Source organism: Mus pahari, chromosome 16 (genome assembly GCF_900095145.1).
Source record: "Mus pahari chromosome 16, PAHARI_EIJ_v1.1, whole genome shotgun sequence".
Taxonomy (NCBI): Eukaryota; Metazoa; Chordata; class Mammalia; order Rodentia; family Muridae; genus Mus; species Mus pahari.
In genome coordinates this window covers 59359872-59377236 of record NC_034605.1, presented here as the reverse complement: position 1 = coordinate 59377236, position 17365 = coordinate 59359872, and the positions used below count along the sequence as shown (strand labels likewise).

General features: G+C 51.2%; 1 protein-coding gene across 1 annotated transcript in view; it reads right to left on the bottom strand.

The window, feature by feature from the left end:
- Window positions 1-17365, bottom strand: part of Tgfbi (transforming growth factor beta induced) — a 31359-nt gene that overhangs the window by 5541 nt on the left and 8453 nt on the right. Inside the window, exons 3-12 of the mRNA XM_021215182.1 lie at window positions 11459-11523; window positions 9808-9968; window positions 9358-9522; window positions 8991-9137; window positions 7105-7246; window positions 4413-4625; window positions 3564-3701; window positions 2867-3012; window positions 1448-1584; window positions 647-777 (exon numbers count right to left, since the gene is read on the bottom strand). Of these exons, the coding sequence (XP_021070841.1) occupies window positions 647-777; window positions 1448-1584; window positions 2867-3012; window positions 3564-3701; window positions 4413-4625; window positions 7105-7246; window positions 8991-9137; window positions 9358-9522; window positions 9808-9968; window positions 11459-11523 (1445 nt within the window). The remainder of the gene's footprint in view (window positions 1-646; window positions 778-1447; window positions 1585-2866; window positions 3013-3563; window positions 3702-4412; window positions 4626-7104; window positions 7247-8990; window positions 9138-9357; window positions 9523-9807; window positions 9969-11458; window positions 11524-17365) is intronic.

The following is a 17365-nucleotide window of genomic DNA, read 5'->3' as shown; positions in this document are numbered from 1 at the left end:
AAGGAAGGAGGGAGGGAGGGAAGGAAGGAAGGAAGGAAGGAAGGAGGGAAGGAAGGAAGGAAGGAAGCAAGAAAGCAAGGAAGGAAGGAAAGAAGGAAGAAGGAAGGAAGGAAGAAGAAAGGAAGAAAGGAAAGAAGGAAGAAGGAAGGGGGAAGGAAGCAAGAAAAGAAGGAAGGAAGAAGGAAGGGAGAGAGAAGGAAGAAAAGAAGGAAGAAAGGGAAAAGGAAGGAAGGGAGTAAGAGAGAAGGAAGGAAGGAAGGAGGAAGGAAGGAAGGAAAAAGGAAGGAAGGAAGAAGGAAGGAGGAAGGAAGGAAGGAAGGAAGAAGGAAGGGAGGAATAAAGAAGGAAGGAAGGAAGAAAGAAGGAAGGGTGTGATACTCAAGGCCCCCTTTGCCATGCATGTACTGTGACTGTAAATGGCTCTGGGTATTTCCTGTGCCCTTTGTCCAAACTACCTCTGGTTCCTGCCCTCACTCCACCCCATTTTTTGCCATTGTCACCATTTGCTGTCCCTCTAATCCTGCCCACATGTCTATAGTACAGCCTCAACACCAAGTCCCTTTGTAAGACATCACTTGTCTCCTGCTGCGGCACGAGAGATTGCCTTTTCAAAACAGCGGGGAGATCCGCTTAACTTGTTCTTTACCCAAGAGTTTGTTCAGTTCTTCTGGAGGCATGGCTTGGAACGCTTCGTTGGTGGGAGCAAAAACAGTGTAGACCCCTTCCCGATTGAGGGTCTCCATGAGTCCCGCAGACTGGATGGCGGCCACCAGCATGCTACAGACAAACACAAAGAAAACGAAAGCTTGCTCTCCATGCCCTCTCCACACAGAAGGAAGGTCTGTTGTCGGCTCCTCACTGAGCATCAATGTCACATGCAGGACCAACGGCCGGAGGGGATGGAGGGAGAGAAAAGGGGAGAATTGGTATGGCCGACCCAGAGACAGGCAGAGTCAGTGTCTGCTGAGCGTGTGATCCTGGTAGGCAGCGGTCCAGCCTCCCAGTCCGTGGGCAGATGGCTCAAGTCGGCGCTAAGGAAGCACTTGGCTTGAACAGCGCTCATTGGAGAACTACCAAGTTGGAAGAAGAGGGATCAGGGTAAGAAAGTAGAGTAACCTGGTGGCTTCAGTTGATGTAGAAAGAGAAAGATGTGCTGGATCCTTAAAGCCCCTTAGCTCCCTGAGGACTTCCTGGTGTGAGGGATATCCTTGTGTTTTAGTATTACGGTGTTCCCTCCCCCTTTCCGTATGAGGATTATATGGCCTGCAGGAGCCCTGCTTCCCAACTTAAGGTGACAAGGACACCCTAATCCTCTCTATACCCCAACCATGGATGGTCACGCTAGTGTGTGACCAGCATCAGGTCACCCCCTGGGAAGTAGGGTAAAAGAGCTGAGGCCCGGCATGACCCCTTGGTAGAAGCTTGGCCCCGGGATGAGATCGGTTACCTAAAACGATTGTCTCCCTTCAGGACATCCATAACCGTCCCCATTGGGGGTGTCAACATCCGGTCCATGGTGAACAGGGTCCCGTACCGTCCCCTCTTGTCATGGGCAGCAATGCAGCTGTTTTCAATGCAGAGGCTCTGCACCAAAGTGGGGCAAAGAAAGGGGAGACGGTTATCCTCTCGGGCAGGTCCCTCCAGGCTGGTTCAGAGCCAGCGTTGATGGCATCACACAGAGGTTTCCTCAGGGAAGGGTGGGGCAGAGGGGCTCTGGTAAAATCACACAGGGACTCTGTGACAAGGTCAGTCTCACAAGAGGTCCATTGACAGAGATCAAATAGACAGACTAGTTGACTGGTTGATTTAACCAGTGATGAGTTCATGACTGGTTGATTTTCTCAGCCGTTGGACATCCTTGGTCAAATGGTCCTGTTCGTCCCAGACCAAGACCAACACCATGTTGACCATATGGGGAAGGTCTTGGGCCAAGGAGAGCTTAGCTTTACAGGGGCAAGCTTAGAAAGACTCCAAGTTTCTGCCCTACTCTCTCCCCCGCTTCCCAACACCCCCCACACACAAGACCCCCAGCCTCCTCCGGCCAGCAGAGATAGGGAAGGAACGACACTTACGCCAAGGCAGGGTTTGAACAGCTTCTGCAGCAGCTTCCTTTATTCTCTCTACAGCTCTTTCCCTATTCCCTTAGCTTCTCCTATTATCCCTTAGCTTCTGCTCTAATCCCTTCTCTCAGCTTCCTCCCCATTCCCTCAGCTTCTGCTTCAGCTTCTCAGCTTCAGCTAACTTCTCTTCATTCCCTATTCCTTAGCTTCTCCTTCTTCTTTCCCTTCTGGGGGAAATCGCCCAATTTATCCCCTTCCACCCTCTGCACTCGGCTCTCATCACTCATCGTCCAATCAGAGTCATGCACACAGACAGGGTGCACATTGATAGGCCAGTGCTTCAATACCATGCTGTAAGACGCTATGCTTCAGGTGGACAGCGCGTGATCACTCAGGTGTGTGTGATCGTTCAGGTGCGCATAATCAGGTTTTTGGCAAACAAGCAGGGAATCATGGGGCTTGGCAGTGAACCATGGCACCGTCTTGGCTCACAGGGCCACAGCTGCGGCTACACCCGCTTCCCACACCCCCTCACCCCCTCATCCCCTCCCCCCTCACCCCTTCACCCTGCTGAGTCCCCTGCAGCCTCCCTACTCAGCAACTGAGTTAAGGCTGAGCCTTAGCCTCCAACCTGCAGGAAAGGAAGTGTCTGTCACCCAGAATCCTGCACACTTTCCAGAAACCGCTTCCCCTTTATTGAAAGCCAGTTCTTATATAAGCTCCTGGCTCTTGAGGACTTTTTTTTTTTTTTTTTTTTTAAACAACACATGCCAAAGATGGGGTGTGAATCAGGACCTAGAACTTACATTTCGATAAACAAAGACTCGCAGCTTTTTGCCACCCAGCGTGTCCAGTGTCTGTCCGGAGTACAGATACTTGGAGGCCAACTGTTCTTTGACCATATGGTTCAGAAGCAAAGTCTTCATCTGGGCATCGATGCGAGGGACACCATCTGCAAGGGAAGGGATGGACAGATCCAGAGAGACAGGCTCCGGAGATGAGGCGTGTGATGAGAGGCACACGTGGAAGAGAGCCCGCCCATCCCTCCTTGGTTTGGAAATGGAGACAGAAAGTAAGGGCAGCTGTCAAAACCCCTTAACATTCAGCATCTATTAGAGAAAAGAATGGGTGCAGCTACTGAGCATGTTTGTCATTTTGCCCTCAGAAGGAGGAGTCTTTCTCGCTGTCCCCATGATAGCACCTCAGCTGGCCCCAGCCCATATACATCAGTGTTGACCCTGCAAACCAAAAGCCAAGGGCTGCTTCACTCTCCAGGCAGAGGCGAAGTATTGAGCTCTGAGGAAAAGATCCACCCCCCCTCCAATACATTCTTGGCTGGTTCGGATAAACAACGGGCAGTCCAAAGTTTCTGATAGAATCACATCTGCTTTGGACTATGGTAGGTGGAAGGTTCCAGGGCTGTTGTAAATCAGGGCAGGGCTGTAGGGTTGGGTCAGCTGTCCCAGAAGCAACAGAACAGCAGGGTGCTTTCCCCCACGTTACCTTTGAACACAGAATTCAGGGGGGCCAGGAAGGTCAACTGTTCTTTCCCAGAGAGATGAGTTTCGAGGCCAGCTTGTTTGAGGATGTCAACGGCAGTGGAGACGTCAGATTCCGCAGCCAGCTCATGCAGTGTCTTGGCTACGGGAAGAAGAAATGGAGCCCAAAAGGTAACGGGCGGTGTGACTATGTCAAGGTCCAGAGTGGGACAGACATCTGCATGAACTTCATCTTGTTAGTCACCAGCCTTCTAAACACAAAGGAGCCAAGTATGTCCCTGTCATCAGAAACCTAATCTGCAGGGAGGTAGGTGACAGTCACTTGGGAGTTGACAGCACTCTCCCCAGGTCCCAGATTGGCTTGGCCAGGACCTGTTTGACTCTGGGGAGGAGCCAGCATGGCCTGTGTCACTGCTATGGAAGATACTCCCATAGGAAGAGATTGCTCTTTCCTGGGAGATTTCTACGCTCAGGTTGAATAGAAACCAAAGTCCATCCTGTCATCTTCCCTGTGTCAGTGGCCTCGGGTGGCATAAGGAAAGCAAATGCTGTGATGTTAGTGATGGCCCTTTGTGCACAACCATAGCATGCAAGATCAGAAAGGGTTCTAAGATGGTGTTTCCTGATTACCTCAACACAGTGCCCTGTGCCTAGACTCCATACTGGAGGTGTAAGACTTCATATTTCCTACAGCCTTCAGGTTCACAGAAGGTACAGGGCTGTGTGCTGCCCCAAGGGCAAGAAGTGGCCCAAAAGACTGCTGAATATGCCTGTCCCTGTCACTGGGGTTCCAGAAGGGACAGGAAACTGGGCAGGACAGAGCCCCACGCCCCCACCCCGGAGGCCTACCTACCTGAATCTGGGATGAGCAGCTCATCAATGAAATGAATGACACCATTGGTGGCCAGGATGTCTTTGTTGGAGATGACAGCCTTCCCATTGATGGTGAGCTTGTCCCCACTGCAGCCCACCTCCAGTGTGGTGCCCCCCAGGGTCTCCATGGACATTCCAGCGACTATGGCCTCAGCACACATGGCCGACTTCAGGATATGGTTGTTTAGCAGGTCTGTGGCAGAAGAAGATATAGGTCTAGATCCTGCTGTGGCTGGATGCCGGAGCCAGCTCCCAGTCTGCCCATGGCTGAGAATTTTGCTAGAGTACCACAGGGCCCACATCCCTATCTCTTGCCTACCACCAACTAAAACCACTGGGACACTGTGGTTAGACTGCCCGAGTTCGAATCCCACGGCTGCTGACCAGCTGTGAGATCCTGGGCCAGCCACTTAGTCTCCTCGACCTGAAATGCAGACCTCTTCTCATCAGAGAAACTCCAGCCATTATCTCATGAGCCCTGGGCTTCAGGGTGAACTCTCCCAATGGGCCAGGGAGAAGGGGAATGCTCCTGTAGACCTCTTGTGGGTCTTTGAAGCCTTAGGCCTTTATAAGACACTGAATGAAGCAGGAAAGAATATAAACCGTTCTGGAGGACAGCTGTGCAATCCTTTTTGCTCAAAGCAGGAGTCTGCCCTGTGCTGCTATAGCTACAGGCTTGAAGGTAGAAGGGTGGGGTCTCCATCAGCAGACTCAGATATCTTGTTGGGTCTGTCTGAGAGGATGAGTGAACGTTGCTCACTCCTCCGTCTGGGTGCTTGCTACTTTGGAGGTTCCTATTGGGGCACTCAGGAGCCGAAGAGACTCAACCCACACCCTAGTAGGCTCTCGGGCACACATGACCTCGGTACAGAGGAAGTGGCAAGGTCCCATCTAGGACATGCCCCACCCCCACCCTGAGCTCACAGATCCCCCTCTCCCCCGCCACTCTCAGATGTCAACAAGGTCCACTGTCTCAGCTTCACCACATTGTTGAGTGTGGGAACCAAAACTGCCCTGTCACAGGTAGGAGGAAGCTCTGAGGCTAGCAGAGGCCTCAGGATGCTGGACAGACTCTAAAAGCCAGTACTGACCCAACTCAGTCAGAGGATGGACAGACTGTGCCGGACCAAGCATGGTAGTATGCTTCAGGATAGCCTGGGCATATAGCGAGCCCTGTCTTAAAACAGCAAGACGACCTGAGAGGCATGAGACCTTCGGGGAATCGCGCTTCTTAGAAAAATAAACTGAACTCCTGGGGTGAAGTCAGGGCCACACAGGGGTGAGAAGGACAGGACCAGAAGCCAGGTTTCAAACAAGATATTGCAGCCCAGGGCTGCTTCCTGACTGTCTGCCGACCACCTAGAGACAAAACTGTTGGTATAGACCCCACGCCTCTTCCTTCAGGACTGTAGCTATAGCAGTAGAGGGCAGTCCCCTGTTGTGAGCAAACTGGTCATTGCCTAGCAGAAGCAGATATTCAAAAGGCCTCTCATAATGAGTTCCGATATCAACGAACATAAAAATCTTTGTGCTCTGTACAAAAGATCTTTCAATGCATTTATGGTTTGGATGCTGTATGTTAAAGGCTTGCCCCCACCCCAGGGTGGTGCTATTGGGAAGTAGTGACAACCTTAAAAGGTAGAGCTAGTATGGGGCCTTTAGGTCATTTAGTGCCCACCTCCCAAAGACACATGTTTGAAAGCCATGGGACCAGGAGATCATGGAATAACACGTCTAAGACCTTGACCCAACGCCAAAGGAAACCTTTCCTCTTCCTAACCTGGTTATTTCCGGTACACGTGCCGCGATGCAGCTCGCACCTCTTAGGAAGCTTCCCAACCCTTGAGGCTGTGGACCCCAACCCCGTCCACCCCATCAGCGAACCAATCGAATCATTTTAGCGGCCTGTTTTTGAAGCCTGCTGCCCACCAGGCTTCAACTTCCTCGAAGACACAGTGTGGGGCCCGGGCTCCTGGCCTGGAACAGGCATTTGTGAAGGACCACTCTCATCTAGGCACAGTTGCCATCTGCGCTCTCTGAAGGGTCTCTTTTCTTCTTATGTCTGGGAAGGGAACTCTCTGTAACTCATCAGGCACCTTACCTGGCACACTGCCAAGGTAGGTTTAAACTATGTCACACTTAGTGACATTTAGGAGGACGAATGTAAGTGGGGTACACTGTACAGGGTCTAAGGGTTCATTAGGCAGCCTGGGATTTAGCTCGATCCTTCAGAAATCCTAGAATTAAAGGAAGTGAAGAAAGAAGGGTGGCCCCCTCCTAATCTACTGTCTATGCTGAACTTAGGAGCTGAAAGATGGAGTCAGCAATGGAAATCAACTGACCACTGATTGCTCTGGCCAGACATAGGAAGATATAAAAGGTCGCCGCAACGATCCCTCTTGAAGGATGCCATTGCCAGTCACTCACCTCCATTCGTCTAAGCTCTTGAAGCTTTCACACATCCACCTGACGGTTTTGGCCACTAAAGTTTTGTTTCCTTAATTTGACTAGGGTCAGCTGGGGACTCCTAGCACTGGCTCTGCTTGGCTTCTACCAAAACATGGCCATTGGGAGTTACCATAAGCCAGGTTTGTAGGGGACATCCTGAAACTTGTGGCATTAGCATAGACCAGGGTTCCCTTGGGCTGCTCCAAGGAGCTGAGGGTTCTCACCTCTCAGGGCTTCCGGGTCACCCAGGATGCGGTTCAAGGTTCCGGCAGGGATCTTCTCAAAGGCCTCATTGGTTGGGGCCAAGAGTGTGAACTGGCCATTGCCCTCCAGCACGGTATTGAGTCCTGATGCAGCCACTGCGGCCTGTGTAGGCAAGGGAGGATAAAACTTTTCTAGGCTCACCTGGCAAGACACACCCCCTGGCTATGCCTCCCTGGGGGGCAGGGGGGGAGGACGCATGACACTTAGAGGAATCCCAAGTGTGAGAGAAGCCTGGCTGAAGGTCTGTCTTACCACGGACTCCATGGGCCCTGGCCTGTGTTCCAGCTGAGTTGACCATCTTTCAAGTGTGGATAATTCCACTCCTCCCTGATTCTGAGCCTCTCTCCCTGTAGCTCCCCCTGCCTCTCTTCCTCTTTCTTTTCTTCTCGGACTCCTATTCTTTCAAACCTTGACCAAGATGCCACTCCTCTTGGCACAGATGAAAGTCACCCTGACTGTCATATCTCCCAGCTGTAATCCCACAGCTAGCAAAGAGGCCTTATGAATGATTATACAGTGTGGATATATTACATGCCTCAGGGCTACACAGCATCTAGAACAATATCCTAACAGGCCAAGGTGCTTCTCACTGCTCCCCAACAAAGAGGCTCCTCCTGGTTAGTAAGGCCTGCAGGATACTCAGTCCACAGGCTTCTGCCATGCTTCCCTACATCAGCAGAGCATCTGCAGTGGGTGGGGCAGTGTAGGCTGTTCTCTTCCTTCAGTCCTCTCTACCCAAAGCATTTTTTTCCAAAGATGTCTTCCCTGGCCATCGCTCCTGGGCTACACCAGCCCAAGCTCATCTCACTGTCCTTCCTTGTACAAGTTTCATCTGTCTCCCAAGAATGATAGCCACTTTGTTCACTCCGACCCCTGGTACCTAGACTTGGGGAGTGACGGGGTTTAAGAAGCATGTGTCGGAAGGGGGAAAAAAGGGTATTAGGGAGGGTCAAAGAAGAATCAAAAAGAGGAAATTCTCTTCCTATCATTTCCAACTGTAAGGGCAAGCTCCTCTTTAGGACTCTGTGCTGAAAAGGAAAGTCTGTGCTGCCAGCTTTAGGGTAACATTTCCTTGCAGACCCAGAGAAAGGCAGGGAAAAGCACCTCAAAAGCCAGACTCCCTGGGGGCCCCACCCCGAGCCAGCTAAGAGCGCTCCCCAAACACATGGCCTCTCTGTGCTCATGCCAGAGTGTTTGTCTCTGTGTTGGCAATCTCCAGGGCGGGGCTGCTCACTGCCACTTGTGTGCTTTGTGGTTAGGAAGTCCTTGAATCAGACAAATCCCTGACATGGCAGCCTGTGCCTGTTTCCTACCGTGTGGCCAGTGCCAACAGGAACCACTTGCCTTTCCAGTTGCTGGACATATGCCTTTGGTCTGAAGACAGTCAGCATCCAGCTCCAAAGCCAGAGCCTACACTCCTGAGTCTACACAGAGAGCTTCCCTGCTATGTCTATGTTCCAAGGAAAGATGGGTGTGAGGCCCCAGGCTGGGACCTGTGGTCTTAGAAGCACTGTACTGGCTGACAGGTCATTGTTATAGTGTTCTGTGTGGGAAGGAACATCAGAAAGGAGGTCCTCACACTGCTGGACCTCACAGTTCACCCCCAAGGCTCAGAAGACTCTGTCTCTACTGTGATGCTGCAGCATTGTCCAGAAGAGACAAGCGAAGGAAAGCTTTATAACAGGGGCATTTCTCAGGGTCTGTCCAATCTGGTGCTCTTTAGAGTCGTTTCCACATAACCACACTTGGGACATCCTCATGTCCTCCCACAGAAGACACCCTGGCAGGCACCTTCCGGGAGGCCATGTGTCCCCAGCCTGGGCTTCTATTCCAAACAGTCCCTTACCCGAAGTGTCTCAAAGGTGTCCTCGATCTCAATGATCTGCTGGATGTTGTTGGTGATGGAAAGAATGACCTTATCAATGAGATGTACCACACCGTTGGTCGCATGGTGGTCAGCCTTCAGCAGCCGGGCACAGTTAACAGTTACAATCTGCCAGAAGAGAAGCAAGGTTGGGCGGGTAAGACAAGGGGTTTCCAGGAGAGGGAACAGCAGGGTCTGCAGCTAAGGGCAGGATGTCTGTAGTGAACACCTAGGAGGCAAGGGCCTGCCTAAGGTTTATCAAATCACAGGACAGAATCATAGAAAGCAACACCCCCAATGTGCTCACGGTGGACAGAGGACGGTACTGGGTAACTGGGGATGCCCTTACCCCGTTGGGATAGTGATGGATCTGGATGTTGGAATTCTGGTACATGGAGGTGAGGGTCATGCCGTGCTTGAGCTCATCAGTCAGGACCCGCCTGTCCACCATGTGGTACCGGAGAGCATTGAGCAGTTCAATGTTGACGTTGCTCACCAGGGAGTCCAGCACTTCCTGGAAAGAAAGGACATGATGGTTAAGAGGCAGCAGCCCTGTGCTCAAGGGAGGGGCCCCTGCCCCAAGTGGACCTTGATGCCTCTTCTAAGAGGCAGTCCTCCTTTAGTAGGCATCTGTGGGAGTTTGGGGGGCATTGGAAGGCACTGGGGAGGCCTGCTTTCATTTTCCCTGGTGATGGGGGCAAGTTAAAGGAAAGAATGTCACTACAGAATCCCACTGTGTGTCCAGGCCTCTGGGGAAGGGCAGTCCCCAGCGCTCCCCTGGGCAGAAGGTTCCTCTCACCGCAGGCAAGGAAGCCCAGGCCTCGTTGCTAGGGGCAAAGATGGTGAAGCTTCCGGGCCCCTCCATCTCAGGCCTCAGCTTTTCTGTGCGGTCTGTGTACAGCTGTGTGGTGGTCGAGCCCACAACTCCCATGGTCTCGTACAGATTGGAGAGTGGAAGAGCTGCGGAGGCAGAGGCCAGAGGGACAGGTGTGAATCCATCCCAGATACACGCCTGCCCTCCGTCCTTTGTCAGCAATGACAGTGGGCACAAGTGCAGAGGAAAGGGGGTGGGAGGGGTGGCAACCCAGACATCTGTTGATGGATGTGCTTACAACTCACAAGCTTCTTGGAAGGACAGGAGTCAGACAGCTCCCCATGGGGAACAGCCTGATGGGTAATCTCTGAATGTCTAATTGCCTTAAACACAGCAGAGGGAAGCTTTTTGCTCCTGTGCATTTAGATAAAGTAGGTGGAAACAGGTGGGAGATCAGTAACCCTCGGAAAGATTTCCCTAACAGCTTTGCTAGAAAGAGCTGTAAGTCTTCCAAGGCTTTGTGTATTTTTCAAGATATGACCTCTTAGATGGCAACTGGAAGGGCTTTCTTTTCTTTTCTTTTCTTTTTNTTTTTTTTTTTTGGAAGGGCTTTCTAAGATGAGCTCACTCTGTAGGCCCAGGCTGGCCTTCAACTCCTGGTGATTCTCCTGACTCAGCTCTCCCTGAGAGCTGGGATAACAGATGTGTGCCACCACACACAGACTAACGTTTGTATTTAAATAACCTGAAACTGTCACCTCAGAGTTAAGTCCCCAATTTTTATGTCTTCAACTGCCCTTCCGCTTGGGTCGGCAGTGCCACGGCCCTGGCAACAGTAACCATGTTTTCATAATCTCGACACTAAATCAAATTGTGTTGCTATTTAAATTTCTGCTAGCATGTGAATCTTAAGACGACCTTGAATGTCAAAGCCAAAACAAAACACGAAGCCTGCTTAACTGTGTGCGCCATTGAAGGTGCTTATGAAATTCACAGGGATCATGCCGTCTTTGGCCCAGTGTGGCCATTCGTGGGCCCTTTGTTGCCTATGGGTAAGCCCATTTAGTCTGCTGCCTATTCCCTGGGCTGTACTCCAGAGGCCAGAGACCACGCTGTCCTGTCTGAGCCCCAGCAGGGCTAACAGCAACTTGACCGGCTAACAGGCTAGACTTGTTGGATGCTCTAAGAATCATCGCCAGAACTGATGACAAGGCCAGAGCTTGTCAGACTAGCAAGGGTTTTTCTCCACCTGTTGAATGAGGGTCATGAGTTACATGGGAGGATTTTTCATCTTCCATCCTCTGCCAACTAATGGCTCCAGTGAACTCGTGGGAAGGACAACTCCACCTCATGTTTCCCACCAGGCTGTGACTCTATTCCCCTTTGCATGACACTTCCTCTTCCTCTTCCTCCCCTCCCTCCTCCCCCTCTTCCTTTCCCCCTTCTTCTTCCTTCTTCTCCCTCTCCCTCTCCTTTCCCTTCCCCTCCCCTCCTCCTCCTCCCCTCCCTCATCCCCCTCCACCTTTCCCCTCCTCCTCCTCATCTCCCTCCTCCTTCTCCTCCTCTTCTTCTCTTGTTCTTCTATCCCACTGCCACTCCCTCACCCCTCCCAACAGGCAGCACTGGGCTCACTCACCTGCTGGGCAGCCTTTCTCTCCAGGGACCTTTTCATATCCAGGACAGCACTCATAACTGATGACTCTGTAAAGAGAGACCCAAGGACGTCAGGCAGCCTTCCACTCTTCCTTTCCGATGTTCTCAGAAGGTGGGCAGCAGGCACGGCATTCTTCCCCGGGAAGCACGTGCTCCGTCGTGACTGTGCTGCCCAGGGGTCAGGAGCTTCTCACTCCCCAGCCTTGTAGAAGGTCTCTGGATGGTCGCCAACAGCGCCACCCAACTGGGAAACCAGGCGGAGGCAGGACACTCAATAGCACAATCAGAAACTAAGTCCCCAGTACCCATCTCCAACAACCATGCACAGGAAACCCTGTGGATGGTGGTGTGGGAAAGGAAGGAGGAAAACTAGAGCGTCCTGTGTTGACTGCTTCTAGCTCTGGGCTTACCTCACTCCTGTGGCTCCGCCCCTCCCCTGGGTCTCTGCTACTCCCTGTGTCAAATGCTTGTGCGCAGGGTGGAGGCTCTGTATCTCTCCTGCTAGTTCAGTATTTGATTGAATAACCCGAAAGTCAGATTATGGCCGGTTGTGTTCTCTCGGTTTTTACAAATCAGATTTCGGATGAAAACCGAGTACCTCTTAATGGAGACACCTGTTTCGCTATTTATTGACATTAAAAGCTTACTGAAAACAGGTTTATGGTTTCAAACTTAAATTATCTTAGTGGTTATTTACAAACTACCTCCCCCATCCTCCCTCATCTTCAACCTCCCCATTGTCCTTCCGAGGGGTAGGGTGGGGGGTGGGGGGTGGGGACAGCCAATGCCACCAATCTACAAAATTCTCTGCCTTTGGACGAGAACACAAGATGTGCAGGACATTTTAAAGATTATTTGTTGAGAAAACGAAAGATTCTGCTCCCGTTCTTCCAAGGAGCCTATCATGGGACACCGTCTGGACATCACAAAGCACGCATCAGTCAGCCTGGAACACTTGGAAGCCTCCAAGTCGGGAGTGAGGAGCCTGGAGTCCGTGATGTCGAAGTCTGCCCACAGCTGCGCCTGGTCCTCCACTGCCTCCCCCCACCAAGACCTGGAGCCAAAGGCAAACAACCTGGCCGGTCTCCCCCTTTCTTTCTCATACATGAGACTCGAAGTCTTTTCTTGCAGGGATGATATCATCAGAAAAGAGGCAGGCGGTCGCAGCCCAGGGAGAAATGCGGCTTTGGGGGTAGGGCTGTGTGCTGAGGAGGTTGCTTGGCTGCTCAGGAATGGTGTCTGGGTCTCGTGAATTCATTTGGAATCGGTTCAGGAAAAACTTAGTTAAGTGAAGATGAAGGCTGGTTCGTCTGGCACCTAAGGGACGCCTCGGGTTCTCAGACCACCAGGGAAGTACAGGTGTCACATGGCTAGACATGCCCCCACCCCCACCCCCACCTAAGATGGGGGAACAACAAGCTATACATTCTCCTGTGCTCGGCTTTCTCTACTTTCTGGCTGCCTGTCTGCAGCGTACCTCCTGTCTGCTCCCTATCTTGTATCCCAGTACTTAAAGAACTAAACAGGCGATGACGTCAGGGTTGACACTGACCAACCCACGAGGCAGTAAGATGACTCTTACTGTGTCTTGTCTGCAGCTGAGGAACTTGGCGAGTGAGGCAGAGTGGTTAGGAGGTGCCATCTGAGGAGGCTCAACTAGGGATCCCCCGGTGAGTACTGGGGTACCCTGGGGAACCCGCTTCTCTCCGTGAAGGGTCTCCGTGTTCTAGCCCACAGAGTAAAGCATCACTAAGCCAGCTGGTCTATGCTGCTCCTTTGGCTCAGTGTAACCATCCCAGTAAACTTGGGAGAATCGAAGGGCAAAGAAAACGCTCAAAGGAAAGCAGAGACTGCCAACTGCCACCCTAGTCAAGCCTCCAGAGTTGCCAAGCCTTAAGCCTATAGCACCCGGTCCAACCCCCACCGCCACCCTGTACCCCCACATACACAGGATTCCAACCCCCACCACCATCCTGTACCCCCACATCCACAGGATTCCACCACCACCTCATACATCCACATACACAGGATTTCACTGCCACTCCATACACCCACATACACAGGATCCCAGGCTTTCTCTGATACTGAGCCTGGTTGGCAAGATGGCTCAGCAAGCGCATGTGGTCAAACCTGATGACCTGAGGTCAGTCCTCATGGTTAATAATGAAGAAAGAAGAGATGATCATGAGCTGTCCTCTGATCTCTGCATGAGTACTTGCATAGACACGTGCAAACACACATGTGCATGCACACACATACTTGCAGTGCACACACAATAAATAAGCAAATAAGTAAATAAATGTAAAAAAAAAACTGATAGCGGGGTTTATGGCTGGAACTGGGGAGGTGGAACGAGATAAAGCCTTCACACCAACTTTGTCCCTTTCCCAAAGTGCTGGCCAGAGTGGAGGCCCATGGTGTTACAGAAGCATTTGGGAAATTGTCCTGTCCACCAAGTTCTTTCTGGGCCTCTCTGTGCACATGACTACTTCATGTTCCCGTGGCTTGGCGTTCCCAGCTACACTCCCCCAAAGACTTTGCTCTCCCAAATATCAATTTCTGAGTCCCATCTCTTCCCAAACTAAAGGACAATGGAGAAGCTTAGGTAGCCTCACCAGGATTTCAGGGAAGATAAAAGAAAACAAATATACATATACATGCATGTACATGTGTGTATACATGTGCATGTGTGTGTATACATGTGCACACATGTATGTATGTATGTATGTATGTATGTATGTATAGGAGAAAGACAGAGCTGGGCATGTGGAGAACTGGAAAGCCAGGTAAATGATGAGAGCGAGACAGATCCAGTCAGAACAGGCTCAGAAGGACAGGCAACTTAGCATGTAGTCAGACGGCCAGCTGTTGGGTCCAATGGGCCAAGGGGTCCTTGAGAGCCTAGACAGGTGGGGTATCCCTAGGGAGGGATGAAATTCTCCCAATTTCATCAAGGACATTTCTTTGACCACTGCTCTTGACCATGCACACATCTGGAGGAAGCAGACAGATTTGGCGTTGTCCCCTGTGTGCTCAAGGCAATGAATTTCTGGTGGGCTCCCTGCACCTGGCCCTCTATTATGCATGGAAGGTTTCCATATCACCCTCCTCACAGCAGACTTCAGTCTCCAGGGCTGGAAACCTTCCCCAGCCAAAGGCTTTTTGTTGAGTGACCAAGCACAGCTCTTCACTGGGAAGCCTTTTCGAATCTTCTTGCTCTGGAGACCTCTCCTTCTACTCTTGCATCTCTTAGGAGTGTAGCTATAGGCCACACCTTCCATTGGAGAACCTCAGCTGAGAAGGGCTGTGGTTGGCAGAACTCCTAGCTCCTCGCTAGACAGTATAAACCCTTCTCTGAACCAGCCTGCTCTGGCCCAAGGGAGCAGTGGTCAGTTGAAGATTGCAGACAGAAAAAGCAGCTTCTAGGGGCAATGTTGATGAGGACTTTTTAAGATATCCAGTTTTCACGGGGGGGCTCTAGGCTCTTCCTGGAGAACCTACAGACTTTGTAAGCACAGAACTTAAGTCTGGTGCCACCTCTTTAGGACTCATCAGAGAAGAATAGAAGCCATAGGTGCCTCCCCTTGCATGCCCACAGTTAGCAAATGCCCCTTCACAGGAAGGACCAGGCTCCTGGATTCTGCATCTTGTCACATGAGCTAGATTTTCATTAAAGGCTCCCGGCTCTGGCTTGGCCACACACAGTGCAGGATGTAAAAACCTCAGGCTGGAAAGCACATACTCCAAGGGAATGAATTACCAGGTATCTTGTCCCCAAAATGAGGGAAGGTGCCTGATTTACAGATGGGATGTGAAAAGATAATGTTAACATAAGATCAAAGTGTGGGATGGGTCCTGGGGAGCTTTTCCTGACATCTTTCCGATGTTTTCACTAGGATTGGATGGGGAGAAATCTCAGGGACGTCTCCCTAAATTTATTTCCCACTAGGTTAACATAAACTTAAAACATTAACCCTCTCAAATGCACAGCCCAGGTCTGGCTGCTCTTCTGGTTGAGGGCAGGAGACTAACAAGACTCCGGGAGGAGGTGGAGTGGGGACTGAGCTTAGCCTCCTGAGATAGGGGACGCTCACTGTGTCACGCTACCTGAGGCGAGTCACATACTCATAGCATGTAGATATTGGCATGCCCCAGCCTTGAGTGGTTCATTTTCTGCATGCCTTTCCTTGGACAGAGGTTAAGCTGGTTCTTGAAGTCTTCAGTAGAAAATCAACCATCTAACCAACTATGCCCCAGTGAAGTCCTCTGTCCCTGAAGCTGTCAGAGCCTAACGAGGCATGAGGTGACTTTAGAACATGGATTTATGGCGGTTTCCATGTGGGCAGGAATGTACTTTGGTGTCTGCTGCATCCTGGCCACATGCCCCAGATCCTGTGCCCGGCTGATCTCATCGGCTGATGAGAGTTTCAGGTACTTAGCCCCACACTGTCTTCGCAATGACCACCAAACTTGGAGTAAGCCAACAGGAGGTGACAGTGACACAGGAGGTGACGGTGACGCTGGCCCCCAAGGATGTCTCTGATTCCAAGAGGACTTGTTTCCAGGACCCTGGATATAGATCTGGGCTGAAAGGAAACCTGGGACAGTCCACCTAGACCGTGGCTTGCTCCCCTGGATACCTGTGGCACTGTTGGCCCTAACTGCCAGGTTCGAGTCTCCTGGGGAAAGCACAGAGTGGCCAGACCTCTCCGGTTCTCAATGGCTGGCTCTCGGTAGGATGTGCAGGCCTCTGGAGCCTCGGTATTGCCATCTGCAAATGGCACTTAAAAAAAAAATCCCACATGACTTGGTCAGAGAATGACTATGGAGACTGAATTGGTAAATAAACAGGAAGCACTTCAATGTGAGGTATATATATTCTAAGGACTCAGTTTGAAACTTCTAAAATAGACAAAAATGATCCCTTCCCCGGCACCCTACCAAAATGTTGAAATGGAACTTCAGTTATAATCTAATATAACAAACATAACTTCATCAAAAGCAAAGCTCTACATGAGACCGCTGATCAAATCCCATCGTGATAGCTATAAACGCAGCAGCGAGGGCTGTTAGTTTCCGATGGCTAGCCGTGACAAATTGCCGCAAACTCGGTGGCTTAAAATATTACAAATTTATTGTATTGTGTTACCATTTTGAAGGTTTGAGGTTTGAGCAGCACACCCCGTTCTCTGACTGTAACTCCACTGTACCCCCTTTTACAAGGAGCCTTAGGATGCCATCGGACTCACCTCAGGTTGACACCTCAGTCACTTCTGTGATGTAAGGGTTTCAGACTAGGATATGGGCTCCCCACACAGTACACGGGCCCATGAATGTCCTCAACAGAACAAAGCCCCCCACCAGCTGAGCAGGCTCCCCGTTTACAGAATGGTCGAGAGCTAGAATTTTTAGAAAGCGCTGCCTCAGAGTTTGGTGTATGTTCAGTCTCCGTTATCTTAGAGCAGGTTACGGAGGGGGACAGGTCCTACGCTCGGGTGTGGCTGGGGATAGTGCAGATGGCTCTGACCACCCTCTTCTGGGACCAAGGTGAAGAGATGCATAGGAAGGAGGAAAGGGGCAGCGTCCATTTCTGCGCCAGAATGACATCTACAAGAAGTAGACCTCCAAGCTGATGGGACAGGACCACCATGCCCCAGCATTTCGTCTAGGCTCTGCCCACAGTTACAGTGTTAAAGGGGCTGCTTGCCCCCTCCTCACTCTCTTGCTCTCTTACCCTCTTCCCTCCTCTTTCCATGTGTTCATGGCCAGCCTCTAGTAGTCTCTTCTTCTTCTTTCTTCTTCTTCTTCTTCTTCTTCTTCTTCTTCTTCTTCTTCTTCTTCTTCTTCTTCTTCTTCTTCTTCTTCTTCTTCTTCTTCTTCTCCTTCTCCT